Source organism: Macrobrachium nipponense, chromosome 13 (genome assembly GCF_015104395.2).
Source record: "Macrobrachium nipponense isolate FS-2020 chromosome 13, ASM1510439v2, whole genome shotgun sequence".
Classification (NCBI taxonomy): domain Eukaryota; kingdom Metazoa; phylum Arthropoda; class Malacostraca; order Decapoda; family Palaemonidae; genus Macrobrachium; species Macrobrachium nipponense.
In genome coordinates, this window is record NC_087206.1 from 79523044 (window position 1) to 79549536 (window position 26493).

Consider the following 26493-nt stretch of genomic DNA (forward strand, 5'->3'; position numbering starts at 1 on the left):
ACCGGAGCGGTGGCCCTAGGAAGACATCTGAAGATGATAGGCAAATTACTGACTGCAATCAAGTCTCCTTTTAAGAATGCAGTAGCCATTAGGGAGGAGCTGTATTTAGAGGTCTATGCACATCACTGTGAGGAATCAACTTCATGATGATCTGTTTTATCGGATCCCGTTTAAAAAGGGGAAACTTGAACACCATAAAAGGGCAAGATTGGCTTTTGTGCGTCGGTATGCTAATAAAACCCTTGATTACTGGGCTCGAGTAATATTCAGTGGTGTGAAGACATTCACTTCGGTAACTCACGGACGACCACACTGCTGGCACCCAAGCAACACAAGATACGAGCAACAGTTCATATATGAAATTGCTGTGACTATATATTATCATGTATGTATAGGGTTGGGTGCATTTACACGGTGTGGGAGAACTTGAAGTTGGCGGCAGCTTCACTGAAGAGAAATATATAGATATATTAGAAGAAGTAATGGTGCCTTCTGTCCGTGCATACCCCCTACCTATCCTGAAGGAATAACTTATGCGATATTCATTGTCTTGCTCATCATAATTAGATAATGGCAAGTTACTATAAAGAGTTTCATAACATCTAATATAAGATTTTCAATTAAATTATATAAATTAATGTTACAAATGATACAAAAATCTTTTCAACGATACTTGCTTCACTTTCTATTTTGGCAGGATAACTGTTCTATTCTTAATGCCCTCAAAGTTAGGCAATGGTTTTCAGAATAACCAGATATTTAACTCCTGGAATGGGCTACCAACGGGTGCGACATGAAGCCTAAATGTATGGGGAAATATAGTTAGCAGTTGGGAGCCAGGACAGGAGCCATCTCACCAACTGTTTGAGCGCACATTACGAGAGTGGGAGTTCTTATGACGACGAAATCAGCAAATGATTTACTACCATGTTGCATCTATGCCAAATAGGTTGCAGGAGGTGATCGCAAACGATGAAGGCTGAACAAGATATTGATTTTCATGAAATTTAAATGTTAATTAGCTATTAGGTTTCTACTTTGGTGATGGAAATAATTATAGTAGCAAGTTATATTTTGGTCTGTCCTGTAGATTATCAAAGAGCAAAATGATTTATAACTTCAAGTCTGCATAATACCAGTTGTGTTGTTATATATATATATATATATATATATATATATATATATATATATATATATATATATATATACACACACACATATACACACACATACACACACACACATATACATATATATATATATATATATATATATATATATATATATATATATATGTATGTATATGTATGTATATGTATATATGTGTATATATGTGTATATGTGTATATGTGTATGTATATATGTATATATATATATATATATATATATATATATATATATATATATATATATATATATATATATATATAATATATATATATATATATATATATATATTATATATATATCTATATATATATATAATATATATATATATATATGTATATATGTGTATATGTGTATATGTGTATGTGTGTATATATATATATATATATATATATATATATATATATATATATATATAAAAGTCATATCACATTTCCGTGATTCATACATATATCGAGCTACAATGTCCTTTAATATCTAATTCGCTCTACCTCGGAATTAATATATTTTCATATATGCTTAACCGAAGGGGAATTTTTTTCTCTATAATAGATTTGCCTGGACCAGGGCGCGAACCTATGGATCCTTTTCAAACCCAGGAACGTCAGTGAAGCTTTACCTAGCCTCGCGGTGGTGTAGTAGGTAAAGCTTCACTGACGTTCCTGGGTTTGAAAGGATCCCATAGGTTCGCGCCTGGTCCAGGCAAATCTATTATCGAGAAAAAAATTCCCCTTCGGTTAAGCATATATGAAAATATATTAATTCCGACGGTGTAGAGCGAATTAGATATTAAGGACATTGTAGCTCGATATATATATATATATATATATATATATATATTATATATATATATATATATATATATATATATATATATATATATATATATATATATATATATATACAGTGGTACCTCGACATCCAAAAGGCTCAACTTAAGAAAAACATGAGATACGAAAGCAATACGAAAAAATTTTACAGCTCTACATACGAAAAGTTTTCAAGATATGAAAGGTTGTTGCTGTAAAGTCCCGAGATTTGCCCGGCCACCACGAGAACAATTTTAAAACTCCCGCGCCGCCAACTGAGTAAACTCGCCACCATCCTCCCGCTCTCTCATTGGTTCCTGATGCTTGTCACCCCATAAGATCCTGCTCTCCTATTGGTCAGCATCTACCCCTTGTGCTTTAAGTATTCTATTGGTAAAAGGATGCTGTAAATTGAAAAACTTTTTCATGCAATACATTTAATAAAAAAAAAAAAAAAAAAAAAAAAAAAAAAAAAAAAAAAAAAAAAAAAAAAAAAAAAAAAAAAAAAAAAAAAAAAAAAAAAAACTTTAGGTAAAGATAAAATAAAGAATAGAAATGAATGGTTATTATAATGTTTAGTAGAGAGATAATGAAAATTTATGGCTTACTGTGTAAAAGTGATTGCTTGGCAATCGTTCGATACTCGTAAGTGCTGGATGTAAACAGAAGTTTGGAAGCTTTTTTTGTTTGTTTATTATAGTTAATGGTTACTTAATAATTACGTATTTGAAATGAGTACATGCAATACATTTAATAAAAAAAATTGTGAATTAGATATCATAAAATATAAAATAAATCTGACTGCCAACAAATAAGTATTTTTAGAATTCTTCTTCTGTTTTAATATTACGTTATGTATATGTTTCATTATAGCTGTCAGTAACTCAGTATCTCCATTAGGTAAAGATAGAATAAAGAATAGAAATGAATGGCTATTATACTGTTTGGTAGTTTCATTAGTTGAAGAGAGATACTAATGAAAATTTATGGCTTACTGTGTCCTACGAAAAGTGATTGCTTGGCGTTCGTTCGGTACTCGTAAGATGGTAAAAGCTGAATGTAAACAATGGATTGGAAGGTTTTTTTTGTTTGTTTGTTTGTGTATAATAGTTAATGATTAATTAATAATTATTTGAAATGAGTACATACTGATTATTTATGCATTTTATTGGCATATTCTAAGCTTTTAGCTTCTTAGGTTTAGATGTTAGAATCATAGACTAGGCTACAGTATCAACCGCTAACATAGGCTACGCTTATTGCTAAGAGACATATGCTAAAGACCTAATATATGCAGTAAAAATGGGGTTGAACATTACATGCAGTTGAATATTACCCAAGTATGTACAGTATTTTCCCTTTTTGGAGTCATATTTCTTCCGTCGGATCGGCGTCATAACCCTAGAACATGTGTTGTAAGCCTGGAAATATAATTTACTGGGGTGTTTTTGGAGGGCTTGGAACGCATTAGCCATTTTACATGTAAAATGTAGTCCAAGATACAAAAACCTCATGATACGAAGGGCGCCTCTGAACGGATTAATTTCGTATCTCGAGGTACTACTCTATATATATATATATATATATATATATATATATATATTATATATATATATATATATATATATACACACACAAAAAATAAACATTCATGACTTAAAAATATGTCCATCGGTATAATCAAGGCTTTAATTCTAATGAATGTCCGGTAGAAAGGCTCAATTTCTATTTGTAACACAGTAACTACAGGGTGTTCAAAAAGTCCAGTTACCTATTCCAACCAATCTGAAGGCAATTGGCAGCTTTCTCTTTGCTAAAGATATCTCTCACTCTAATCATTTATAGCACCACTACCACAGACAGAGAGAGAGAGGGAAGATAGGGGAGGGAAGGAAGGAAGGAAGGAAGGAGGTGGAGGGGGAGTGGGGGTTGAGGTGGAGGGAGAGGGCAGGCAGAGCTTTTTTTATACTGTTGTGTTCGTATCCATTTCTGGCTAATCGAGTATTTGCCTCTTGGTACGGGGACAAATGTCTTTCTTCTTTACAATTAGTGATTCATGATACCCTTATAAATTAAAGCACTGGGTGTAATACACTATAGCAAAATCTCACACTGATATGAGCGTTTGTTACAGATTTATTGCCCAGATACGTGCTTGCACTGTCTGTGAAACCCATAGTAGTTTTGGATATGCAGTCAACCTGCCATCTTCAATAAATCCCAAACAATTCACCACTTCTAGATGACTCACAACCAAGAAAATCTGATCTACGTGCCATTGCAAGCCTCATAGGGGGAGTGAGTGGAATGATAAAAATGTAGAAATGCAATTGGAATACCGACAGTCATTGGTTATCAGCGGGGTCCCATTCTTGGCGAGATGCTGAGAAGCAAAAACCGCAATTAACCGAAAATCAGTGATTTACGATGGCGTCAATATCCGGTTAATGGTGCCTCTGTTAGGTTTTCTTATGGCACCATAACTCTACTTATCAGAGCCTTATGGTGCCCATAACCGGAACTCAGCGCGAGTCCGCCGATAACAGGGGACTGCCTGTAGAGAATTTTGGCCAAAGGCCAAGAACTGGGACCCATGAGGTCATTCAGTGCTGAGAGAGAGATAAAATAAAAAAAGAAAGAAAGAAAAAAAAAAGGCATGACAGGTGAAACATGAGGAAAACCTCGCAGTTGTGCTAGGCCTATCAAACAATTATTAGGGGTGTCGAGAATGGTCAGAAAAAAAAAAAGAAAAAAAAGGGGTAATTGTAAGACGTCATTCCGTGGTAAAGTAGACTATGGCAGTTGACGTTTTCCTACGTTATTTTACTTACTCAACAAGAATTTAAAGTAATATTTATTCAGACAACTGTAATTAACCCCCAGGGGCCAGTACTAAACACGGCAAAATACATTGGACGCCCCAATCCCTAGTGGATTTCGTATCAGCGGTTACGTTCCTTGCAGTCCGTGTGGAACTATTCTTTAAAACTACCCTGAAAGAAACGTAACCGCAAATACGACATCCATTAGGGATTGGGGCGTCCAATGTATTTCGCCGTGTTTAGTACTGGCCCTTGGGGATTAATTACAGTCGTCCAAATAAATATTTTAAATTCTTGTTCAGTAAGTAAAATAACGTAGGAAAACATCAACTGCCATAGTCTACTTTACCGCGGAATGACGGCTTACAATTACCAAAAAAAGAGAATATGAACAGACACAGAAAGAGTAATTAAAGGGTTTGCAGCAGCCACAGGTGCTGTAGGGATGCTCCAAAGAACTTCTTCAAGTACCCTGATACCTACAGTGTACTGCAGGAGGCGCACTGATGGCACTAGCCTCCTAGCCCTATTACAGGGAAAACAAAGTAATTAAGTAATTATTCTTTCAAATCTACTAAGACTCAGCACGTTTGGTGTCGGCAATAGCGATTCAACGATTTGATGAGAATACCTGATATACTTATCTTATAGGGTTAACTACTATAGGGATATTAATGGAATTCTGTGAATGAAGGTTTTTACACATATAGGTATAAAAATCTATGAGACATTATTGATAACCAATTCAAAGAGCAAATCCATCCCTTCATACGTAAATCGTGACCGCTTCGATCTATTGTAGTAGGCCTATGTAAGTCTGGCCTGAACACAGCATGGAGAAAATCACAGGCCTAACCTCCTAAATGGCACTACTAAGGACCTCTAAGTAAATTGACGTAATCAGGAAGGCCATTGTAAGAAACTCAGACCATAATTGGTCAGATTTCGTCCTGACCTGACATAAACAGGGTTGATTAGCATAGGCCTAGGCGTAATAAGCCAGAGTTCGAGGCTTCCAGCTCTCGGCCTATCGAGCCCAAAAACAAAAGGCCTACGGTGAGAGATCGCCCAAATAATTCAATAACCAAGTAGTGACATCAACGTCATTGCCGGCAAATGAGGGATTGGAAGTGAGGAAAACGAATTGGCTTAAAAACGAAGACGAGAATAGAGGACCGCCTGGCATTCGCCATGCATAGGCCTAGTGTCTACCAAGCAAGGCTCCCCGGCGACTCCCTATTTAACGACTTGACCCCCGGACGATCGAGGCCTTCAAAACGACCCATGGGGTCGATGCCGTGCGAACAAACCGGTCACTAACCTTAATAATTCTACGAGGTAAACCCGCAGCCATTTTTGAGAAATCTCCGCACGTCGGCGAACCAACAGAAATCAGTTGTGTTCCAACAACGACATTTTTATCATCTCTTCATCGTTCGCAGTCAGTGGAAGTCTTCGGAAACTCTTCGAAAAAATGACACGGCGGTTTCGCTTTCGGGGGAGTTTTACAGGCGAGCTGGGTTTATCTCTCGAAATATTCTTACTTTATTACTCCTCTAAAAAAAGGTAGACTTCTAGAATAAGTGATGAAGCGAAGCGGGAAGTTCAAACGGGACAGGGAAAAACTTGCGTTGTTTTGGCGACGGTCTGTCATTACGCTTTTTTCGAATAACCGCATAACCTGTCTAAAAGCAATGCTCTCCTATTTTGAATAGTATTAGCTAATTTCCAGTGAGCGCATTTTGTTCTCTGGACGTTTTCTGATGCTTATGCCACATGCTTCCTTTTTTAAAAAAAAGTTGGGAGGTTGAAGCTTGAAAAATAATTGGTCTTGGTCTCTGCGTAATTTTCCGTTTAAGTGCTTTCATTTATGCTTTCACGCGGTGAAAGAATAAAATTATGAACCTAAGCTATAATGAAATGTAAACTCATTATGCTATGGACTGCTGCTTCACAATACAGCCATTATCGTCACCCTGATTTAGTTCTGATGGTCGGTATTATTCATGGTTGTATTATTCATTATTATTTTTTACTGCTTTCTTATAGACAAACCTTGTTTCAGTGGTCAGATCTTTTAATTACATATTCTTACTTCACAGTACACCGTTCCTGAATAGGTAATCCCTGATATAATCTATTTTCGCAACATAAGGACCAATTTCTTTTAAATAGACCCTTGGGCTGTTTTGCTTTTGTCTAGGTATCATAGAAATTTTGGCGTCCAACGTTTTTACAAGATGACATCTGTAATGCCGGTAACCGGCAAAAAATACACTTTCCTTCATGTTTTTTTTATCATAATCACCGGTATGCACAAAATAAATTACGACCGGAGAGAGAGAGAGAGAGAGAGAGAGAGAGAGAGAGAGAGAGAGAGAGAGAGAGAGAGAAGAGAGAGAGAGAGGAGAGAGGAGAGAGAGAGAGAGAGAGAGAGAGAGAGAGACCCGAGCTTACGGGCAGATTTGCAGTTTTCGATCAATTATCACCGAAGGTTCTGGAAGTCATGCAAATCTAAACTACGTTATTGCATAAACTAGTGTGTAATAATTCTAAGTCTTGTCTATACTGCCTATATCACTGCATCAAATGCTAGGTCGACTCACTAGCTGTGACCTAAGCCGGTATGCATATATTTCAGTAATGAATATCACTTTGTGTTTTAAGTCGTTAGATGAAATATCAGTTGTAATAATAGATATACCAAGTTATCATTAATAGCAACTATTTAAAAAAAAATACCAGTGAACTGTGATATAAACGACGCGATCGTTTTGTAATAATGGCATTTAGCCGATAAGGAACAGGCATAACACTGGCGAATTGCCTTGATTTGTAGTTATATGACGGATTCACTTGCTATGTGCACGAGAAATTATATAAAAAAAAAGTTTGCAAGCAAAAGCAAAATTAAAAACATTACAAAACGCCAGTGCAAAATAATGACGGTGCATAAACTCGAGCAAGCTTGCACACCTATATGAGCTTCAATTTTCCCACTTCCTTGGAATAACATGATGAAATAACAATAACTATTCAGTAAATATTTTACGGCTTATGAACCACTCTTTAACTTGAGATGAACTACTGTCATAAAAGTGTTGTTTCTCGTTGCCAGAATGGTGTCGAAGAGAGACGCCATATTTCTAAACAATGACAAAGTGGCCGCCATCTTACCCCGGGCAAGATGGTGTAACTGAGAAAACATCAGGCAGCCGTAGGTGCGTAACCGTGGATGCACACATCAGAGGAAAAATGAGTTATAAAAGAAAAATATTTAATTCTTTATACATTAGACTGTCTTTAACATTGCATATTCTTCCACAGGTGACGGTGGTGCTCTGACAAGCCAGTCGTGATATTGCTTACGATGCATCATGGGACTTTCCCTTGTTCGATAACTTTTGTTCAAGGACAAATCCTACTGTTTGGTTATTGCACGGATTATAGAATATGAACATGCTACTTCTGGAAATATACCTAGTTACTGTAGAATTTATGCCAAAGAAAAAATACTTGGTAGAGTATGACAGACCTACTAACTGGCTGGGTACTTATAGACTTATATTATGACCCTGACTATTAGAAGTCATAGTGAAATATAAAATGAAGTATGCTTCTAATCCTCAGTGGGCGTGACTCAATGGTACTTCGTTTTATCACTCGAAATTATTTTAAAATCTTGACTTGTCCTAACTCTTTTGAATGACAGATTTGAATGAGGAAAGTTCGACCTCTAATAGTCATTATTGATAAAAGGCAATTATGGCAATCATCTTTGTCATAATAAACATGAATAATTATAGTCCTTTTTATCTCAAAACTACTTTTCAATTATTCGATTTAATCTTCTCTCTGACGTCTATACAATCATGTGAGAAATGCAATGCCTGTAATTGGATACTCAACTTCTTCTCAAAGTAAAAATACACAGGTATTTACTAATTTACGAAGAATAGCCTAATAGCAATCTGAACGGCAATCAGACACGGTGATTACATCTATGTTTAGGTGAATATCATGATTCTCTCTCTCTAAAAGTGTACACCTAAAAATCGCGCACGTATACTTAGCAACCAATACACTAAGAGCATAAAAGTAATAAAGAACGCACTTGTGGCTCAGTAACTTAGGGACCTATTTTGAGATCATCATAATTACCATTAATTATCGTATTACTTCATTTCCTGTCTGCAACTTACGACTCGATAAGACCTTCGGCTCTCCAGATTATTATGTATGGGAAACGCTTGTGTTATCTGAATGTGCGTCATTTGTTGACGTTGCTATTCGTCGTCTTACATACTAGATCAACATCGGTCTAGCATGGTGCATATCACCGAATGGGCATGAATCATGGCATGACCACAACCAAGATCTAGATAGTTTATCTAGATCTTGACTACAATTATACCAAAAGGTTGTTGTTGTTGTTATACACGGGCCTCTATATTCGAGAAGACGTTAATATTACGGTAAATATTCGTTGACAGCTCCCCAACAACTTCTATGGCTTCTCACTCAAAAGCCGTACAATCTTACAACTCCTAAGCCTTCATGGGTGGGTGATAAAAAAAACTTTCCCAGCAGCTAGCACAGTAGTACTGAGTTTATTACGACTTGGGGAAATGGGCGAATGAGCGAATTGCATGACAGTTAAAACGGCTGTCTAGATATATACGAAAAGATTTTAACTACTCGTGCGTTATTACGCTTTCGGCTTGTAGGACTGGACTGCCACTCCATCCTTCCATCACTTGTTTGTTTGTATGTATGGTGTTTTTTTGCATGGATTCAGCAACGGGACCAACAGATTTACGTAACTTCCGAAGCACGTCGAGAGTGAATTTTTATCACCAGAAATACACATCTCTCACCCTTCAATGGAATTCCGAGACACTAACTCGCATCCACCGAGGTGGTACGCCAACACCGTACCGACTACGCCACCGAGGGGCTTTCCACCACTTAACAACACTGGCATCAAGGCATTCTTTTAAAATCCTTTTTTTTTTTATCGATGTTGGAAATAAATCAAAAACTTCCAACAAAGAAAAAGGTTTCACGTCACGTGCAGAGGCAATAGTTACCTCTGCTATTCTTCATTCCCCTCCCCCCTCCTCCCCTAACTGTGTCTGTGCCATGATATTCATGTGCTGGTGCGTCCAACACGTTCATGGCTGTTTTGAAACCCACAATTTTGGGCAGTTCCGTCAAAACCTTCAAAATACAAAATATCGAATTTTGTTGGATATTTGAGGTTTTAGATAAATATAAGCTGCAGTAAGTTTTCCGACACTGACTTTAACCTTGCTTTATAATTGTGGTAACATACACGTCCATTTCTTAATGTTGAGCTGATATTTGTTTTTCTTAACACTTTCTATCTATTGCTTTCTTCTACATTCAGGTTCTTGATTTTCTTGACAAACCAATTTTTTAGGCCATATACGTGCATAAATGACTATATCTTCATACTCTTTTGTTCCTTTAAGATCATGGTGTTATTCCACAAATTTTAATGACTAATAAATAAGAATCATGTGAGCTTTACAGTTCGATTGGGAGTTTTGGAAAATGGGCCCCCTCCCCTAACTGAGAGCAAAGCCCAAGAATCCCATGGGGTTAAGTTGGAAAAAATAAATCAAATAAATAAAAAATAACGACCTACAGTTTGTGTTCTACCTAATAGGTAGCAGCATCCGTCACAACGATATACATAATCTTTATAGACTAGGCAAATACATACCCTATGCAACCCAATTTAATCTGGCCCAAGATATGAGATTCTACCAGAGACGGGAATTATCTGTAGTACCTTACTCTTAAATTATATATACTTTCTTTTTTAGAGTTGAGGTAATGGGACTGACATCCATGTGACCTTGTACATCCTTGGACAGCCCATAGAGAGTAGGTATATATCTGGAGTTGCCATCTCTATACCAATACTACTACTTAGCTCTGTGGTCTTCCAATAGGGCGGCGCTGCAAAGCCTTGCATCTTAAAAGGTTTGGCAACCCGCAAATTGAACAGGTGATTAGTGCCCTTGTGAATTTTTTTGTATCGTTAACGTTTAATGAGTTAGTGTTTAGTTAATGTTTAGTGACTATTGTGCATGTTGGTGTTTAGCGAATGTTGTGCATAAGTATTCAGTGAATGTATGGGATTTAGTGAATGTATTATGAATGTTAGTGTTTCAGTGAATGTTTAGCAAGTGTTAATGTGTGGCGAGTACTTAATGAATGTTTAGTGTATAGTGAGTGCTTAGTGAATGTCTACTGAGTGTTTGGGGTACAATGAGTATTTAGTGAGTGTTTATTGTAAGGTCATATTTCTCTGAGAAATTGTGTCCAATAAGAATAATGATGCTAGTAATAAAATAATAATAATATTAACAGTAATAAGATAAAAATAACAATATGTATATATACTAATAGTAATAAAGTATAGTACTATGAGCTGGACTGAGACCTTTCAACATGGCCGCCTGAGGTCTCACACACACAGCAGGCATATCGCCACTCCAGGGATTGACACTCTATGTTTATTGCACCATCAGTTTTTTATGAGCATGTATTTTGTCGGATCTGATAACAGATAAAAAGATCACTCAGATTAAAACTTATATGGTAACAATACCGGCCAACCCCCGTCCATAGATAATATGGCAAAATTGTGACCAGCAAACATCCCATTGAGTTAGATAACACACAAGTTCTCATGATAACACTAACTGTCGGATACATAGCTTTGGAAAGTTACAAACCGGCTGTCGGTTTCATAGCCACGGCGAGTTAAATAATATCAGTGATAGTGTTGGAGACGTGTGAAAAAGAACTTACATACAGTAGTACCTCGAGATACGAAATTAATCCGTTCCGAGGCGCCCTTCGTATCATGAGGTTTTCGTATCTTGGACCACATTTTACATGTAAAATGGCTAATCCGTTCCAAGCCCTCCAAAAACACCCCATTAAATTTCATAATAAAGCTAAATTGACCTATAAACAATGAAATACTACAACAATTTGGACCATTCAATACCTAAATTAAGACTAAAAATGCAAAACCTGTAAATAAAGTGTGTATTAGTGTACAAGAAATATTATTACTGTAACATAAAATGTGGAAGCTTACCTTTCGAGTGAGGCTACGTACATACGTAACTATCCAAGGAAGATTGCTTCTGCTTACTTTTCACAATGTTCCTGTGTGAGCCTTTTCGGGGGGTGTCTTCTACAAATGATTGCACTTTATGAAAAGCTGCTTTAATTTCTGCCATTTTTTTCTTCTTTTTTCATTTTTAACTTTTTTTTTACTTTTTTTTACTTTACATAGGTTTTTTTTTCTTTTACAGAATTTCAACTTTCTTTTTTTGCACCTCATGACTCTGTTGGCCCTGGTGTCCATCAAAACCCTGTTCAACCAAATGCTCTCTCTGCAACTGATTTGGGTACTGAATGTTCAGCTGCTGACCTTCAACATAAACTGAAGTGCCTTGATTATACGTACACTACATACTGGTATGCATGTTGTAAATGATTGGTCTACACCCTCTGTTTTCAGCAGGGAGTGGAGATTCTACCAACCTTGCAAAGTTTCCAGTTTGCCCATGAAGAGACCTTGATCACTTATCCCATGTGAGAGATCTTGGTCAATTTTTTTTTTTTTAAATATTACATACACATTGACGATCCCGAAAACGAATACCGCGTGCGTACTATAACAATGCTGGTACCGAGTGGCCGAGCCACGCCACCACATGTACATAGTAGGTACAAGATGGGAGGGATGCTGGCCAATAGGAGAGAAGGATTTCATGGCAGCGACTAGCATCAGGAACCAATGGGAGAGCAGGAGGGTGGTGGCGAGTCTACTAGTATACTAAGATGGCGGCGCGATTTTCAAAATTGTTATCCAGGCGAATCTCGGACTTTCAGAAACCTTTCGTATCTTGAAAACTTTTCGTATGTAGAGCCGTTAAATTTTTCGTATCTCGAGTTTTTCGTAAGTTGAGCCTTTTGTATCTTGAGGTATCACTGTATCTATCGATAAACGTGAAGACGTAAATTTCTTGACGTTTTGAACAAGTTCCATAATTTCCTAAACTTCTTTTTATAGAAGCATGTCCCAAAGAAGAGTTCTCTCTTTTTTTCCTACTTAATAAAATCCATGAAAAAACAAAAAAAAATGAATAATTTACACTGCTCTCTTCTCTCATTCATAAATCTTTCGGTATGGTTCCCTACAAGAGAAATTATAATAGCGCATACTTACCATACTTGACATCTTTTTGTGTTTGCTTGAAAGTAGTACGTAATGGCTAGTGATACTGAAAAGCCTTGACATCTCTGTAAAAGACTGACCCATGTCAGCACTTCAAGGTGTAGGTGAAGGTATGATGTTGACCAGAGGTTGGCCTCATACTGAGTGATACATGTCTGACTTTAGGGTGACAAAGGTTAGGAATGTGGCATTGGATAATGACAGCTGATGTACCGAGTTGTGGTTCCAAGTTAAAAGACGGGGTACTGGATGACCTGATGGCAATGTACTGTACAGTACTTGGAAGCTGTGGGGAGACATCAATGAAGCCTGACAATGTTGATCTTGCAGTATGAAAGAAGTCAGCCAAGGCATCACTTAACCATTCCCTATCATGCTCGGAGAGTTTCACTTACTTGCTGAACCCGGGCATGACAAGAGTAGCAGTTATCCCAGTTGCTGCAGCCATCATTAGTACACTGGGTAGTGGTGGCAGTCTCTTCATCAGACACAGTCTAACACCCAAAACCACCACCATATGCATCAAACCACTCATTTTCCTCAAAGGATTTCACTGACCTTCTGCAGTGTTGCAGGAATCCCACCACCTTGAAACCCGGAGACTGACCATAGCTTTTTTTCCAAGATATATTCTACACTGACAACACTCAAGTAGTAAGAGCAGAGACACTGAGCTTGAGGACAGCTGTGGATCACTGACTTGAGTTGTTTACCAAAGCCTGCAGTCAGGTCCTAGTACTATTTTATTTTAGCATTCTCAAGATTTGACAACTTAAATCTTCTCATCCTCTATTGAGATTCAACCCTAAAAGCTGGTTTTTTCAAATAAAAATTTCATTAAAAATGTAGTCAAATATATATTTTAAAGCAAGCCTGTAACTGGTATTTAACAGCCATCCCTCCATGCCTTACATTCCAATTATCAAAGGCTTATAACATGAAGAATGAGTTGAATCGTTAGTTGAGACTACCAGGCCGTATGTTGCATATATGTACACTGCTCAACTGTCAGTTACTCACACTCATCTTCCTTCTGAAGAGAGTTTGTTTGGGAGCTTTCCATGGCTAGAAGAATGATACTTCAAGTTACTGGCTTGTACAGTACTGAAAAATTTATTTTACTTTGTTTTTTTGAAAATCTATATTTCATTAATATGAACTAGTACACATATTGGTTTACGTACAATAAGGATCCTCCTTTCTCCCCTGTGGTTAAAACAATCCACTGTATGAAGCTTTGTGAGAGTCAGGCTATACCCCTACCATGGGGCATCTCTCATCCCCAGGAAGAGGAAGATTGTTGCCATAGTTACTTTTTTTGTGCGTATGTAAGAGAAAGTTATTATTTTCTGTTATAGATTTATCTAATACCTTGCTTAGCATATACCAATTTAACTTTCATGAACAGTACCAAAGTACATATATTTTTAGTATACGTATTGTTATATAAGTACGTATACTGTAATATGTACAATTTCTACTCTCTTGAGTAATAAGACCACTTCCTCATTATACTATTATGTATGCACACTTAGTCTAAATGTGTTCATAATGTTATACAAAAAAAATTATCCTGACTATATAAACACTGCACAATTACAATACAATTTCTTTTTATTTCAAAGGATATTAAACAATGGAATGTAATACAATGAAACCTGAATCATAAGAAGTGTAGAATACAGTTAATAAGAATCATAAAATTAAAATATTATTTCAATGGCTATAATGAAGAATCTAAATATACCATAAGCCTTGAGACTTAGATTATCAATGATATTAATCATTCCTTTATTTTATGTTCCCAAGGCTCTTAAACTATGAAAATCAAGACTTGAAAAGCAATCAAGTGGAATGTCAAGAAATAATTAAATAGAAATTTCCCTACATTGCATTACTTAACCATGCAAATATGCTTTACTTGTGCAGCTATAATATTCTCCCAAAACGGATTAATTTATTGAAGTGAGTCTAATTCTTGTAAGAGTGTCGCTCCTTTTTCTCCCATTAAACGGCAAAAGTAAGATACTGCAGGTCTATTGCCAAGGCTGAACAAGTGCAAGACATATTTCCTGGAAAACAAATATTTTGTTAACATCTGCTGCAGAAGAACACCTGCAATACGTATACTTCAAATTATATAAAGGGAAAGAAACTACTTTACAATTTCTTTCACAATTAATATTAAAACTAAAAAAATTAAAAACAAATTTAATACTTCTGAAGAGAACCACCTTTAAAAGGTAACACAGTAACACATAATTTTAAATCAAATAATTTACTTTCAGAGTAATGAAAGGAAGGCACTGTACTATTATTACCATATATGTGTGTGTATGTGTAGAAAGGGGTACAGTTCTAAAACTTTAAAAAGAGATCTACTGCTACGTATACAGGCAAGAAACTTAATTCGGTATCAAAATAAGACATTTCATGAACCACATACCTATGAATATTTTCAGCAAAGGACATCATGGAGGCAGTTCCTGAGAGCACTGGTGAACTTCCTGAGTGTGAACTTAAAGATGAAGATGCTGACTGAGTGTGTGTATTGGGTAAAATGTGAAGCTGTTGTGCCGCAGCCAACAGGAGTGCTGCACGCTGATGATAATGTTGTTGTACTAACTGTTCTATGGCTCCACTGACACCTCCAACAGAAAGAAGTGCACATACTCCCAGATCCTGAAACACAGTATGTATTTAGTTTGGTACAATAACATACAGTTGCCTTTCTTTTCTTACTGAACACAATCATCTCTACTTTTACAATGGAATAAAACATTAAGATGAAAGTAAGAACACTGGGACTCGGTTGGTCAAGAAAAGTAAACAAACCAAGGGATATGGGATGGTGGCCAAAAGATGGAAACCAAGATAAAAATGGAAAAGAAAAAAAATGAGTAAAAACTGACCTTCAAATCAAATGACAAAAAGTTCATAATAAGTATTCTTGAATATACATACTACATAATGATTTAATTGCTTTATTTGTTAGATGTTGATCAGCATAAAACATTACTACAAAAACAATGCTGTTTTTACATAGCAAACCCCAAAATATGTAACATGCACTGAAGTTATGAGAGGGTGGAAAGATCAATGTGTTGCTGATAAAGAGACCATGATGAACCTGGAGATTTTTGTATGCACCCAGGCTCATTATTTCTTAACTCACTGAATGGCTCACTTCAGAGTTTTTTTTTGGCAAATGTACAGACAGGTGTCTTTCTTGACTCCGACCCACCCTATTTATTCAGGCTTGGGAAGATAAAAAGCATAATCATTGCTACAAATAGCAATGCAAAACTATGAACAACAAAACTGATCGAAAGTCCATTTCCCAAGGCAAAATTTTTCCTGTACACATTTTTATATACAATAATAATTCTATGAGGCTTCATGTAAAAAAATGTTCAAAATCACATGAGTTTTCCTTGGTTCCTAATCCCCCTTTCATAATTTTTTTTCTTCAGAAGCCAAGTTAAAGGAAACCCTAATCCGTACATAGTATTTCTCAATTTCCTTATTACTCCCACTAAATTCAGTAAAAAAAAAAAAAAAAAAAAAAAAAAAGACCAAATGCCAGCACCCTTCTGGATCTTGATCACCAGGAAAAAATAATGAAGAGGTGAACTAGGATACTACGAAGGGGACGAAGGGCTTTTGCAAGTGAAAATTTAGTATATTACCTAACAACACACTGCCATTACATATCAAGTTTTCAACTGAGATATAAAGCTTTTCATTAAAAGCACCATAAAGGATTTAATAAAGAAATAAGTTTGTTTATCATAGAAAATCATTAGTACTTATGTACGTACTCTAGTTAGCACAAAGGAAATTCATTAGTTTACTCATGACTTAACAAAGCAAGGAAGTAAAAGCACGGAACGTGAATTTTCATGATGATAAAGTAGCAAACGCGAAAAAACGTGAATTTTCATGATGATAAAGTAGCAAATTTATTGTTCCAAACATTGGAGCAAAACACACAAAAGACCATTCACATAATACAATTATTTCTCTGAAAGCTTGTGTATGTTTAATACATCACCACTGGTAAAAACCTCAAACGCAGAGTAGTCAAATTACCTTACTGCCAGAAGTAATAAGATGTACTGCCCATCGCTTCAATATATCCACTGCCTCAGTAAGTGGCAGTGCACACTTGGCTAACCATACGGAACTTTCCCAGTGGCCATATGACTGAAGATAACGACATGCATCTCCAGCTTTGCCAATCAAACATAAGAGCTCTACACCTGATAAAAGAAAATGATGCATTATATATTTTCTTACATAAAATGACAGACAAATTGTTGAAGTGTAAAGTATGAGTTGTACTGTGGAAATATATTAATGACAGAATATTTTCTCTCATCCACAAATGTATATCAAGCAACAATTTATTTTGACAGCTATCAATTCATTATAACAAAAAAAAAAGCAGAACCACTTCACATACCTTCCCATATATTTCCTGCTGCAATCAAGTTTGTAGCAACCAACTTGATGGTTGACTGAGCCTGTGCTGAATGATGTGTGGCAGCTAAGAGACAAGCTCTCAAGCAATCTGTATAGAACTGACTATTCGAAGCATCTGCATCAAGGAGGAGCCTAACAGCACGATCTCTCTCCCCAACTACAGCCAAACATCGTCCAAGATTTGCTCGTTGAGAACCTTCCAAGATCTTGCTTTCATGTATTGCTAAACGTTCTAGCTCATGATGCTGTTTGTCAAGGAGAGTGAAATAAATCTATGTCACACATGAATCAATAACCAAGCTATAGCAGAATTTCCTTACATTAATTTTGCATTGAGAAATAACCAAATTTACCAAGTCTTTAGCTGATAATATTGTACTAAATAATAAGAAGACCTGAAAAAAATGTCACTTTACTAAAGTAGTTACCAACGTAAATAATTTTACCAACCAACAAGTGGCTCTAGCAAATATAGTATGAGGACCTTATCTAGGAAAAGCTTTAGAATTATGCTTGCCAATCAGGAGAATGAGAAATGAGTGAAAATAAAGCCAAAGAAACCTAAAAAAATCCCAAACAATAAGTATTATGTGATGAATAAAAACATGAGCACACAATGAAATAAAAAAAAAAAATGACAAAACTGAGCTGAACAATTACCAATGAAATTTTTTTCACACAACAAAAGCATGGAAAAAAGGATAATTCGTCACTTTCAAACTACACTCCATCTTGCACGAACAATATTTGAATACAGTACTATTCTCTTCCAGCCAGTATACACGTACGTAGTATATGTATGGGCCCAGAAACATATATTGTGTGCAGCAACATTTGTTCAGTTCCAAAAGCTACTTAAGTACCCTACAGATCAAACAAGCTCATCGCAACTCATTTTTTTACCAATAAAATTCATTCAAGTTGGTAATGAGTCTCTCAACCATAATGGGGATTTTGATAAAGGTGTGACTTTCAGTGAAGTCTGGAGATTGGATGACAAGTAGTCATGCAAAATAGAATAAAAAAAAATTGTACACCTTACTTTATATGTGGCAGCATCACACAGATGATTATATGTAGTCTCCAAGGGATATGTTGGAGGAAGACAAGACATAGGAAGACTAACTTCATCACTAGTGCCACTCTTTTCCGAAGCAGAGTCTTTGTCCATGGCAATCAATTCAGCACTGCCCACACTGCTACTGCTGCTGCTACTCTCATCCTTGAAACACAGGGAAAGGAAAAATGGAAAGATGTATCACTCAAGCAAAAGAATATTTCATGAACAGAAAAGCATCATCAGATTATGAAATTCTTCTTACAAGTACTATAAACCACATTATGCAGATATCAATATGCAGCATCTACAGTCTTAGTGTTGATTGTATTCCTCCTTCCTTCATTACCTTAATTATGAACATTCTTATTTTTCATAGCTATAATACAGTTTGTACATTTAAGGTCCTGAAGTTCATGTAGCATAAAGATATCTAAAAAATCATTTCAATAACCACTCATATTTCTAACAAAAATGCAAATTTTTTTGTCTAAACCCCTCAATTCGAAGAACAATTTTATACTGTATTTAGTATACGTATTCAAGTTTGAGGCATTGCCTTTATTGATAACCACATCACTGTACATATACTATGGTCATGGTTATTATTGCAAAGCAGGCCTTTATATTTATCTACCCAAATCTACAAATATACTATATACGTACATACACATACACAGTATAGTATGAATAATGGAGAATTATAGATAATATTAATAAGGTCAGTACAGAAATCAATGCCTCATGTGTTCATGATATATAATTATAGCTTGAAATTCAACTTTGATGACAAGAATGTTATTTTTCATCTTATGCCATATTTTCTTGTTCTGTTTTTTTTTCAAAATACTAAAATCTGAAAGGAAATGATGAAAAGCCATACCTTAGAGTTCATAAGTGCTGGCTGAGTGAGGTAGTAACATGCAACAGTCCAAAAATCAATTTCTCCTTGGTCTCCAAACAGTTTTGCTGTAACCAGAGCCCGGTGGGAAATTGATCCACAGGTTTCCAAAAACTCCTTGACTTCTAACGGGATCCGTGCCAGCCATGCTTCAATGCCTACAAATTAGACAATAAAGCAGATTAAAAGTTGTCTTGCAGATTTTTTGATTTTGTACAGAATCCAACTTGATACTCAAAACTTTAACTTCATTTACTATAATGAATCAGATCAGTACTGTACCAACATTCAAAACAACTAATGGACCAAAATATGTTATTGTTATAATACAATTAAGTTTGTTCATACTTACCTGGCAGATATATATATAGCTGTATTTTCTGAAGTCCGACAGAATTTAAAAATTCGCGGCACACAGCATGGGCGGCGGCCAGGTGGTAGTACCCATTCCCGCCGCGCTGGGAGGCGGATATCAGGAACTATTCCCATTTTCTATTCATATTTTATCAGTGCCACTGTCTCCTGAGGGGAGGTGGGTGGGCACTTTAATTATATATATCTGCCAGGTAAGTATGAACAAACTTAATTGTATTATAACAATAACATTTTGTTCATGAAACTTACCTGACAGATATATATATAGCTGAATCCCACCTTCGGATGGTGGGAAGAGACAGAATAGGATTTTTGGGAAACTAAATTAAGTAGATGATATACATCTTGGTTCCTGACCTGTTAGCATAGCCGACTTCGTGATTACTGTCACCAAAGTCTGCTTCTGCGTTACTAGAGTTGCCAGCGAGGTAGAGACCTGTAATGCTGGTGCGCTCTAGATGATCTGTCAACGGGGGCATGACCACAATGTGACTAGACCATATGACCATACTTCTGAGGGCACCGAAGCTAAAACCACCACCTGACCTAACCTATCAAAGTTAGTTCCATAACTTCTAGGCTAAAGAAAAGGAACGCGCCTCAAGCGACCAACCCTTCAAAGTTAAAAACACACCTATCCCTTTTCTATAGGATAGGATTCGTGTTGCTTCCTGCACCCAATAATATATCTACGGATATGTATGGTCCTAGCGACTTACGGATCTGAAATGTCGTCTTCACATCCCGTCGGTGTGTGAAGCGAACACAGAGTCGCTTAGCTAAAGCGTGGCACTCAGGATGTTACTGAGTGTCATGCCTCTGTTTGAAATGCTTCCGAGGCCGCGCCCTCACCTCTTGAGCTTCATCATTAAGCAAAAAATCTCAAATCTTTATGCAAACATAATGAATGAGACCTCTTTAAAGAACTCCTTGGCTATAATGCCTAGGGTGTTCTTGGACATGAACCAGTCTGGTCTTTTTACGGAACACCGCATATTGTCGGGAGGTGTGAAGGCGAACCCAGAGTTTGCTTCGCTAAAGCGTGCACTCAGAAATGTTACTGAGTGTTCATGCTCTGTTGAAAATGCTCCGAGGCCGCGCCCTCACCTCTTGAGCATTGATATTAAGAAAAAATCTCAAATCTTTATGCAAAAACATAATGAATGAGACCTCTTAAAAGAACTCCTTGGCTATAATGCCAGGGTGTTCTTGGACATGAACCAGTCTGGTCTTTTTACGGAACACCGCAGATTGTCCGTTGACCTTGACTTTCTATAGTTTTATCAAGATAAAACTTGAGAGACCCTACAGGGCACAGGACTCTCTAATGCCCTTGCCCAATAATTTGTGCCATACCCTTGGTCTCCAGCCTTCGGGTCAAGGGTTAGACAGGTTTTCGTTCTTATCAAGAACGGAAGGCTTAGAGGACAGACCGCATTATGTCCTTTAAAGCCAAAACCTCTGATGATGGCTAAAACCATCACTAACCCTCCTGCCGTGGCTAGAGCGGTTAGAATATTAGCCTTTCTGGTCACGTGTATTAAGTTCGCAGAAAGGATAGGTTCGAAATGCTTTTGGCATCAGAAACTCAGACTACGTCTAAGTACCATGCCGGAACCTTTGATCCAGAGAATTTCAAGATCTCCACAGACCTCAAAGATCGTGAAGCTTTGTTGTTTGACAGAACCGAATCTCTGAGCCTAGAGGCCGTCAACAACATATTTGCATATTCTACAATAGTTAGGACTTCTATCTTATCTCATACTTCATACGGAAAGATAGAACCATAACGAAATTCACAGAGGTAGAGGTGGAGGAACAGTCATTTCCCTTCACTATCTCCAGAAACGGCCCCCTCCGATTGAAAACTGAAAATAGGCAGCACAGCTTTGCCTTGGCCAAGAGACTGCCATTAATCTTGAAGATCTTATCGCTTCTCGATAGTCTGAACGCCTTCAGACTCAGAGAGGAGAGATATTAGATACTTCACTAAGTGACGATGTTAGATTACACCGATTCTCTCGGGAAGGGTCTTTGGACAATTCTCTGAATACCTGACCTCTGTGAATCCAACCTCTTAGAGGCCAACATGTGGCGACTAAAGCTAATCCTCTAGGATCATGAATAAGGGAACAACTTAAGAGGAAGCTCCTTCGTCTTCAATATTACAAAAAACGTAACGAAAGGACGCCCTCAGTCTCTCCTCACTTTCGACATACTTCTAAGTGAGGATTACTCAGACGTCAGTAGTTGTTGCCTTCGATCGAGAAGACCCGCACGGACGTGCACTAGTTTAACGAACCTCTTGAGGATCGTTACGTTCCGTGCCCAAGCCCATAACCAATTCTCTCTTCTCGAGCTATGTGAGAGCTGAGAAATTATCCGAGATGATTTGGGCCACTCGATCCAAACTCACCCTTCGAGGAACTGGAGAGCCGACCAATTTGGCTTCCAATTCTTTCAGACAATGTGCCAGAACATCTGTTTCTCTGTTCGGATGTCTGGCACCCTCTCGCTATCACCCGAGGTGATCCTCAAGCCGTTGAGAGAAAATTGAATTACAAGATCTTTGATGTTATTCCAATTTCATCGTGAGGAAAATTTGTAGAGGTCTGAATTGCTGTTTATTCAGGGAAAACAAGCTTCTCCAGCGAGGAAATGGTCCCCAGCAAACTCATCCATTCCCTCACTCAGCCTGCTTCCTTCCCTAAATAAGGCTGCGCTTTGCATAAGCAGGAGAGCATTATTATAGTGCTATGCCGCGGTAGATTCGTACAGAATGTTACCGTGCGGTAAACCCGCACCCTAACAAGTATAAGAGATATCTTGTTGAAATTTTCTAAGTAAACGGCAGGTATGATCATTCAAGATTACTAGAAATTTCCTCAACCCGAGGCTAAAATCCATGATTGTAGGACAGAGAGACGGTTTATTCAGCCATTCCCGCAAGGGAGAGAGACGTAACCAACCGCGCATGACACCGAGCTAGCCGGTACTGCGTAGATCACAGTAACAGCAGCCTTGATCATCGTCTCGCACTATATGCCTGAGTTGCCAGCTACTCCTTTTACGAAGGCTAGGTATGAAATTATCGAGCAAAAGGAAACTCTCAAAGCAGGCATATTTAAATGAAACAAAATTCGCTAAATACAGAAGCTGAGTTGGTGTTGCAGTTCAATTAGAATACTTCTCGTCTAAGTCGCAATCCGTAGAATAACTAGGATATGCGCCTACCCCTCGGACAATTCAACTGCTTAGTAGAATCATGTCGCGAGGTTAATATACATAGTATATTTATAGTATTCTGAACAACGATCTCCATCCTAAATTCTTTCCTTCAAGAAAACAAAATAAGGATTGGAGATCGACCACCTTCGATCTCTATCAAAAAGAGTGAAGGAGAAGTCTTCCTCGAAGGAAAGCTTCAATGGTGAACAGAATACTATCTGCCTGAGTTGCCAGCTACTCCCTTTACGAAGGAATAGGTATGATATTATCGAGCAAAGGAAACTCTCAAGCAGGCCTATTTAAACGAAAACAGAAATTCGCTAAAAAACAGAAGCTGAGTTGGTGTTGTCGTAACAATACCTGAAGAGTTGTTCTTACTCCGAAAAATCTTGGAAGGTTGAAGGGAGAGTCAAATAAATACATTAGAACAACAGTTCTTTCGGCTTCTATCCGCAGAGGTAAATACGATATGCGTATATGACTTGACCCATGCGTTAGCAAAATGACGCAAAGATAAACTACGTAAGTATCGTAGTAATTTGAACATCGAATTCTCTACTACATCTTTCCTCGACGAGGAAGAGAGAAAGAAAGGAAAACGACTGTCCACGTTCTAATGAACGAGACTTTTAAAAGAACTCCTTGACTCTTTGCCAAGACTCTTTTCCAAGAAAAGGGAGTAATATTCGAATAGAGATCATCAAGAGAGAACCGAGGATCGAAAAAGACCGTTCAATGTTCTTATGATATTGGACAAAAGACTTCCTGGATAGTCTACAAGTCTTTCTCTTAACCCCGGATGAGCCTCTGACAATGAATGAGAGCTCTTCCGAAATTTGTTAATGAGTTTATCCGCTTAAACGATAAAAACGTTAAAATCTATGTCAATGAGAACTACCCCATTTATGAGGAGTCCCCCACTTAAATGACAATGGGGAAAACGTCCTGACTTGACAAAACTATTAGCACTTTGCTAATAGGGGAAAACCCTTTAACATGACCGAAAGTCACCCAGGAATCCGAGTATATAATCTTCCCGATTCTCAAAGAAATCGATGAAGAGGAAAGAGGGATCGAAGAAAAAATTCGGGTATGTCTCCTCCGCTAACTCCGAATCCTTTTAAAAATTTCTGTAAAGAAATGTCCTCAACAGCAAATAAGACGCCTTCAACAAGTCTTTTCTCTCGCAAAGCGTTCTGCCGAGCTTCCACCGAAGCGTCCTGGCGAATGTCCACAAAAGCGTCCTGCTGAGCGTCCTCAAAAGCGTGCTGGAAAGCGTCCTGCTGAGCGTCCTCAAAAGCGTCCTGCCGAGCGTCCTCAAAAGCGTCCTGCTTAGCGTCCTGGAAAGCGTCCTGCTGAGCGTCCTCAAAAAACGTCCTGCTTAGCTATGAGCGTGTCTGAGCAGAGAACACCAAGTCTTCTGAACGACGTTTCAGAGAGGAACTCGTTGAGTGCCTTGATGCATGCAAGGCCCGCCAAGAGGCGTCCTGGCGAGCGCGACCTTGCCAAAACATCTCAATGTTATGAGGAACCGCGTTTTGCGTATGACATTGAATATTTTTAAGGGACGTACCTCATGCGAGTGGTTTACCATGGGAGAGCCGCACGCTGTCCTGAAGATTGGTGCAACCCTAAAGGAAGACGTATGGCTTTCGTCTTCCGCAAGGTGCTTGCCGAGCGTCCTGGAGAATGTCTCTACTTATAGGACGTCGAGCACCTCCAAAAGCTTCCTCACATCTAAATTGCCCTTCTTATGCCGACCAGAGACATAAGTTGTTTGACTGTGCAAAGCAGCTTGCCGGCCGTCAAACTTATCAGCTTGCTTTTTCGAAGTAAAGCGAACGTTACATAACGTATACGGAGCGCCATGAGGAGAGGAGACGAATACTGAGTTGCTCCTCCAAAAGGTGGAATCAAGAATGTCCTTGATTACCAAATTCTTTTGGAATGCTAGCGAGGTTGAAACAGCTCTAACTTCATGAGCGTTCACTCGCAGGAGGCTCAAATCACTCTTCTGGCAAGATGAATGAACCTCCTTAATAATGTATAAATGATGTATACATGAGCGTTCACTCGCAGGAGGCTCAAATCACTCTTCTGGCAAGATGAATGAGCCTCCTTAATAATGTATAAATGATGTATACATGAGCGGTCACTCGCAGGAGGCTCAAATCACTCTTCTGGCAAGATGAATGAGCCTCCTTAATAATGTATAACTGATATATACATGAGCGTTCACTCGCAGGAGGCTCAAATCACTCTTCTGGCAAGATGAATGAGCCTCCTTAAATGTCCCTTAGGAAAAGAGCCAGTGCATTCTTCTAAAAGGGAAAATGTGGTCTCTTTACTCTTTCTTCCTCTCGTGACGAAGAGAGGAGACGTGAAGCGTTCCTCTTCTCTAAAGCTTCTTTAGGGGGCGCGAGTCCTTCCGAGAACTCCAAACCCCTGTGTGGGGAGGACGCCTCGGAGGACGAGAAGCAATCCTTCAAGATTCGTGCACGTGCACGATCTTTAGCAGCCTGGGAAGCGTCAACAGGTTCTGCCGAAGGGACGCCAGATCGGTGGGGAGCCCCCGTAACCCTCTTGCGGCTTTCTTCGACATGCCCTCTCCCTGAGTCATGGGAGTCCGACAGAGGTCCAGGCCTAGAGGCATTATGGGGCCGATCTGACGCCCCCTCCACAATACAAGGGGCACTACACTTCACAACACTGATTGGAGAGCGAGCACTTTAGTCTAAGATTACTTGATGTAATCCTCTAGCAGACGCTTCTTCTAGGCCCGTAAGCCATACCACAGGGTTAGGCAAAATAAAATCTACAGGAGGTTAGAAGGTTCATTATTTCTAACTTCTGTTTACTGTGGAGGAAAACTCCTGATTCTAACACGCTCTAAAATGCGTAAATGAATCCTCCTTCTTCCGTAATCAGTCACACATTACACTAATTACCTTATGCAAAGAAAACATGTAAACGTCATGTATACTAAGCGAGTGTCTACCGAAAGTTCCGGTAGCCTCACCTTAGTATGCAGACAACAAAGTCTGAAACTAGGCTAACTAGCTTCAGACATCAAATGCAATGAAAAAATTTACGATAGCGTATGCCTAGCCACAAATCCAAGTTAATAATCGAAAGAATAATTAGGATACTTAAGTGGCTAATGAAGTTTTTCAAAATCCTCGGCGGAGGTCTGTAAAAACAGTCGTTTACCGACCGGCGACAGAAAAAAATATGAATAGAAAATGGGAATAGTTCCTGATATCCGCCTCCCAGCGGCGGGAATGGGTACTACCACCTCGGCCCGCCCACACTGCGTGTGCCGCGAATTTTTAAATTCTGTCGGACTTCAGAAAATACAG

General features: G+C 38.1%; 2 protein-coding genes across 3 annotated transcripts in view; both read right to left on the reverse strand.

Moving 5' to 3' along the window:
* Positions 1-13623, reverse strand: part of LOC135225373 (ubiquitin-conjugating enzyme E2 N) — a 47210-nt gene extending 33587 nt beyond the window's left edge. The window contains exons 1-2 of the mRNA XM_064264705.1: positions 13484-13623; positions 6120-6228 (exon numbers count right to left, since the gene is read on the reverse strand). Of these exons, the coding sequence (XP_064120775.1) occupies positions 6120-6228; positions 13484-13623 (249 nt within the window). The remainder of the gene's footprint in view (positions 1-6119; positions 6229-13483) is intronic.
* A 1061-nt stretch (positions 13624-14684) lies between these two features.
* Positions 14685-26493, reverse strand: part of LOC135225884 (WD repeat-containing protein 11-like) — a 94781-nt gene continuing 82972 nt past the window's right edge. For both annotated transcript variants that reach the window (XM_064265452.1, XM_064265451.1), the window contains 6 exons: positions 19514-19689; positions 18616-18795; positions 17554-17818; positions 17181-17350; positions 15535-15770; positions 14685-15160 (listed from right to left, as the gene is read on the reverse strand). In XM_064265452.1, the coding sequence (XP_064121522.1) occupies positions 15046-15160; positions 15535-15770; positions 17181-17350; positions 17554-17818; positions 18616-18795; positions 19514-19689 (1142 nt within the window). In that variant the 3' untranslated portion in view covers positions 14685-15045. The remainder of the gene's footprint in view (positions 15161-15534; positions 15771-17180; positions 17351-17553; positions 17819-18615; positions 18796-19513; positions 19690-26493) is intronic.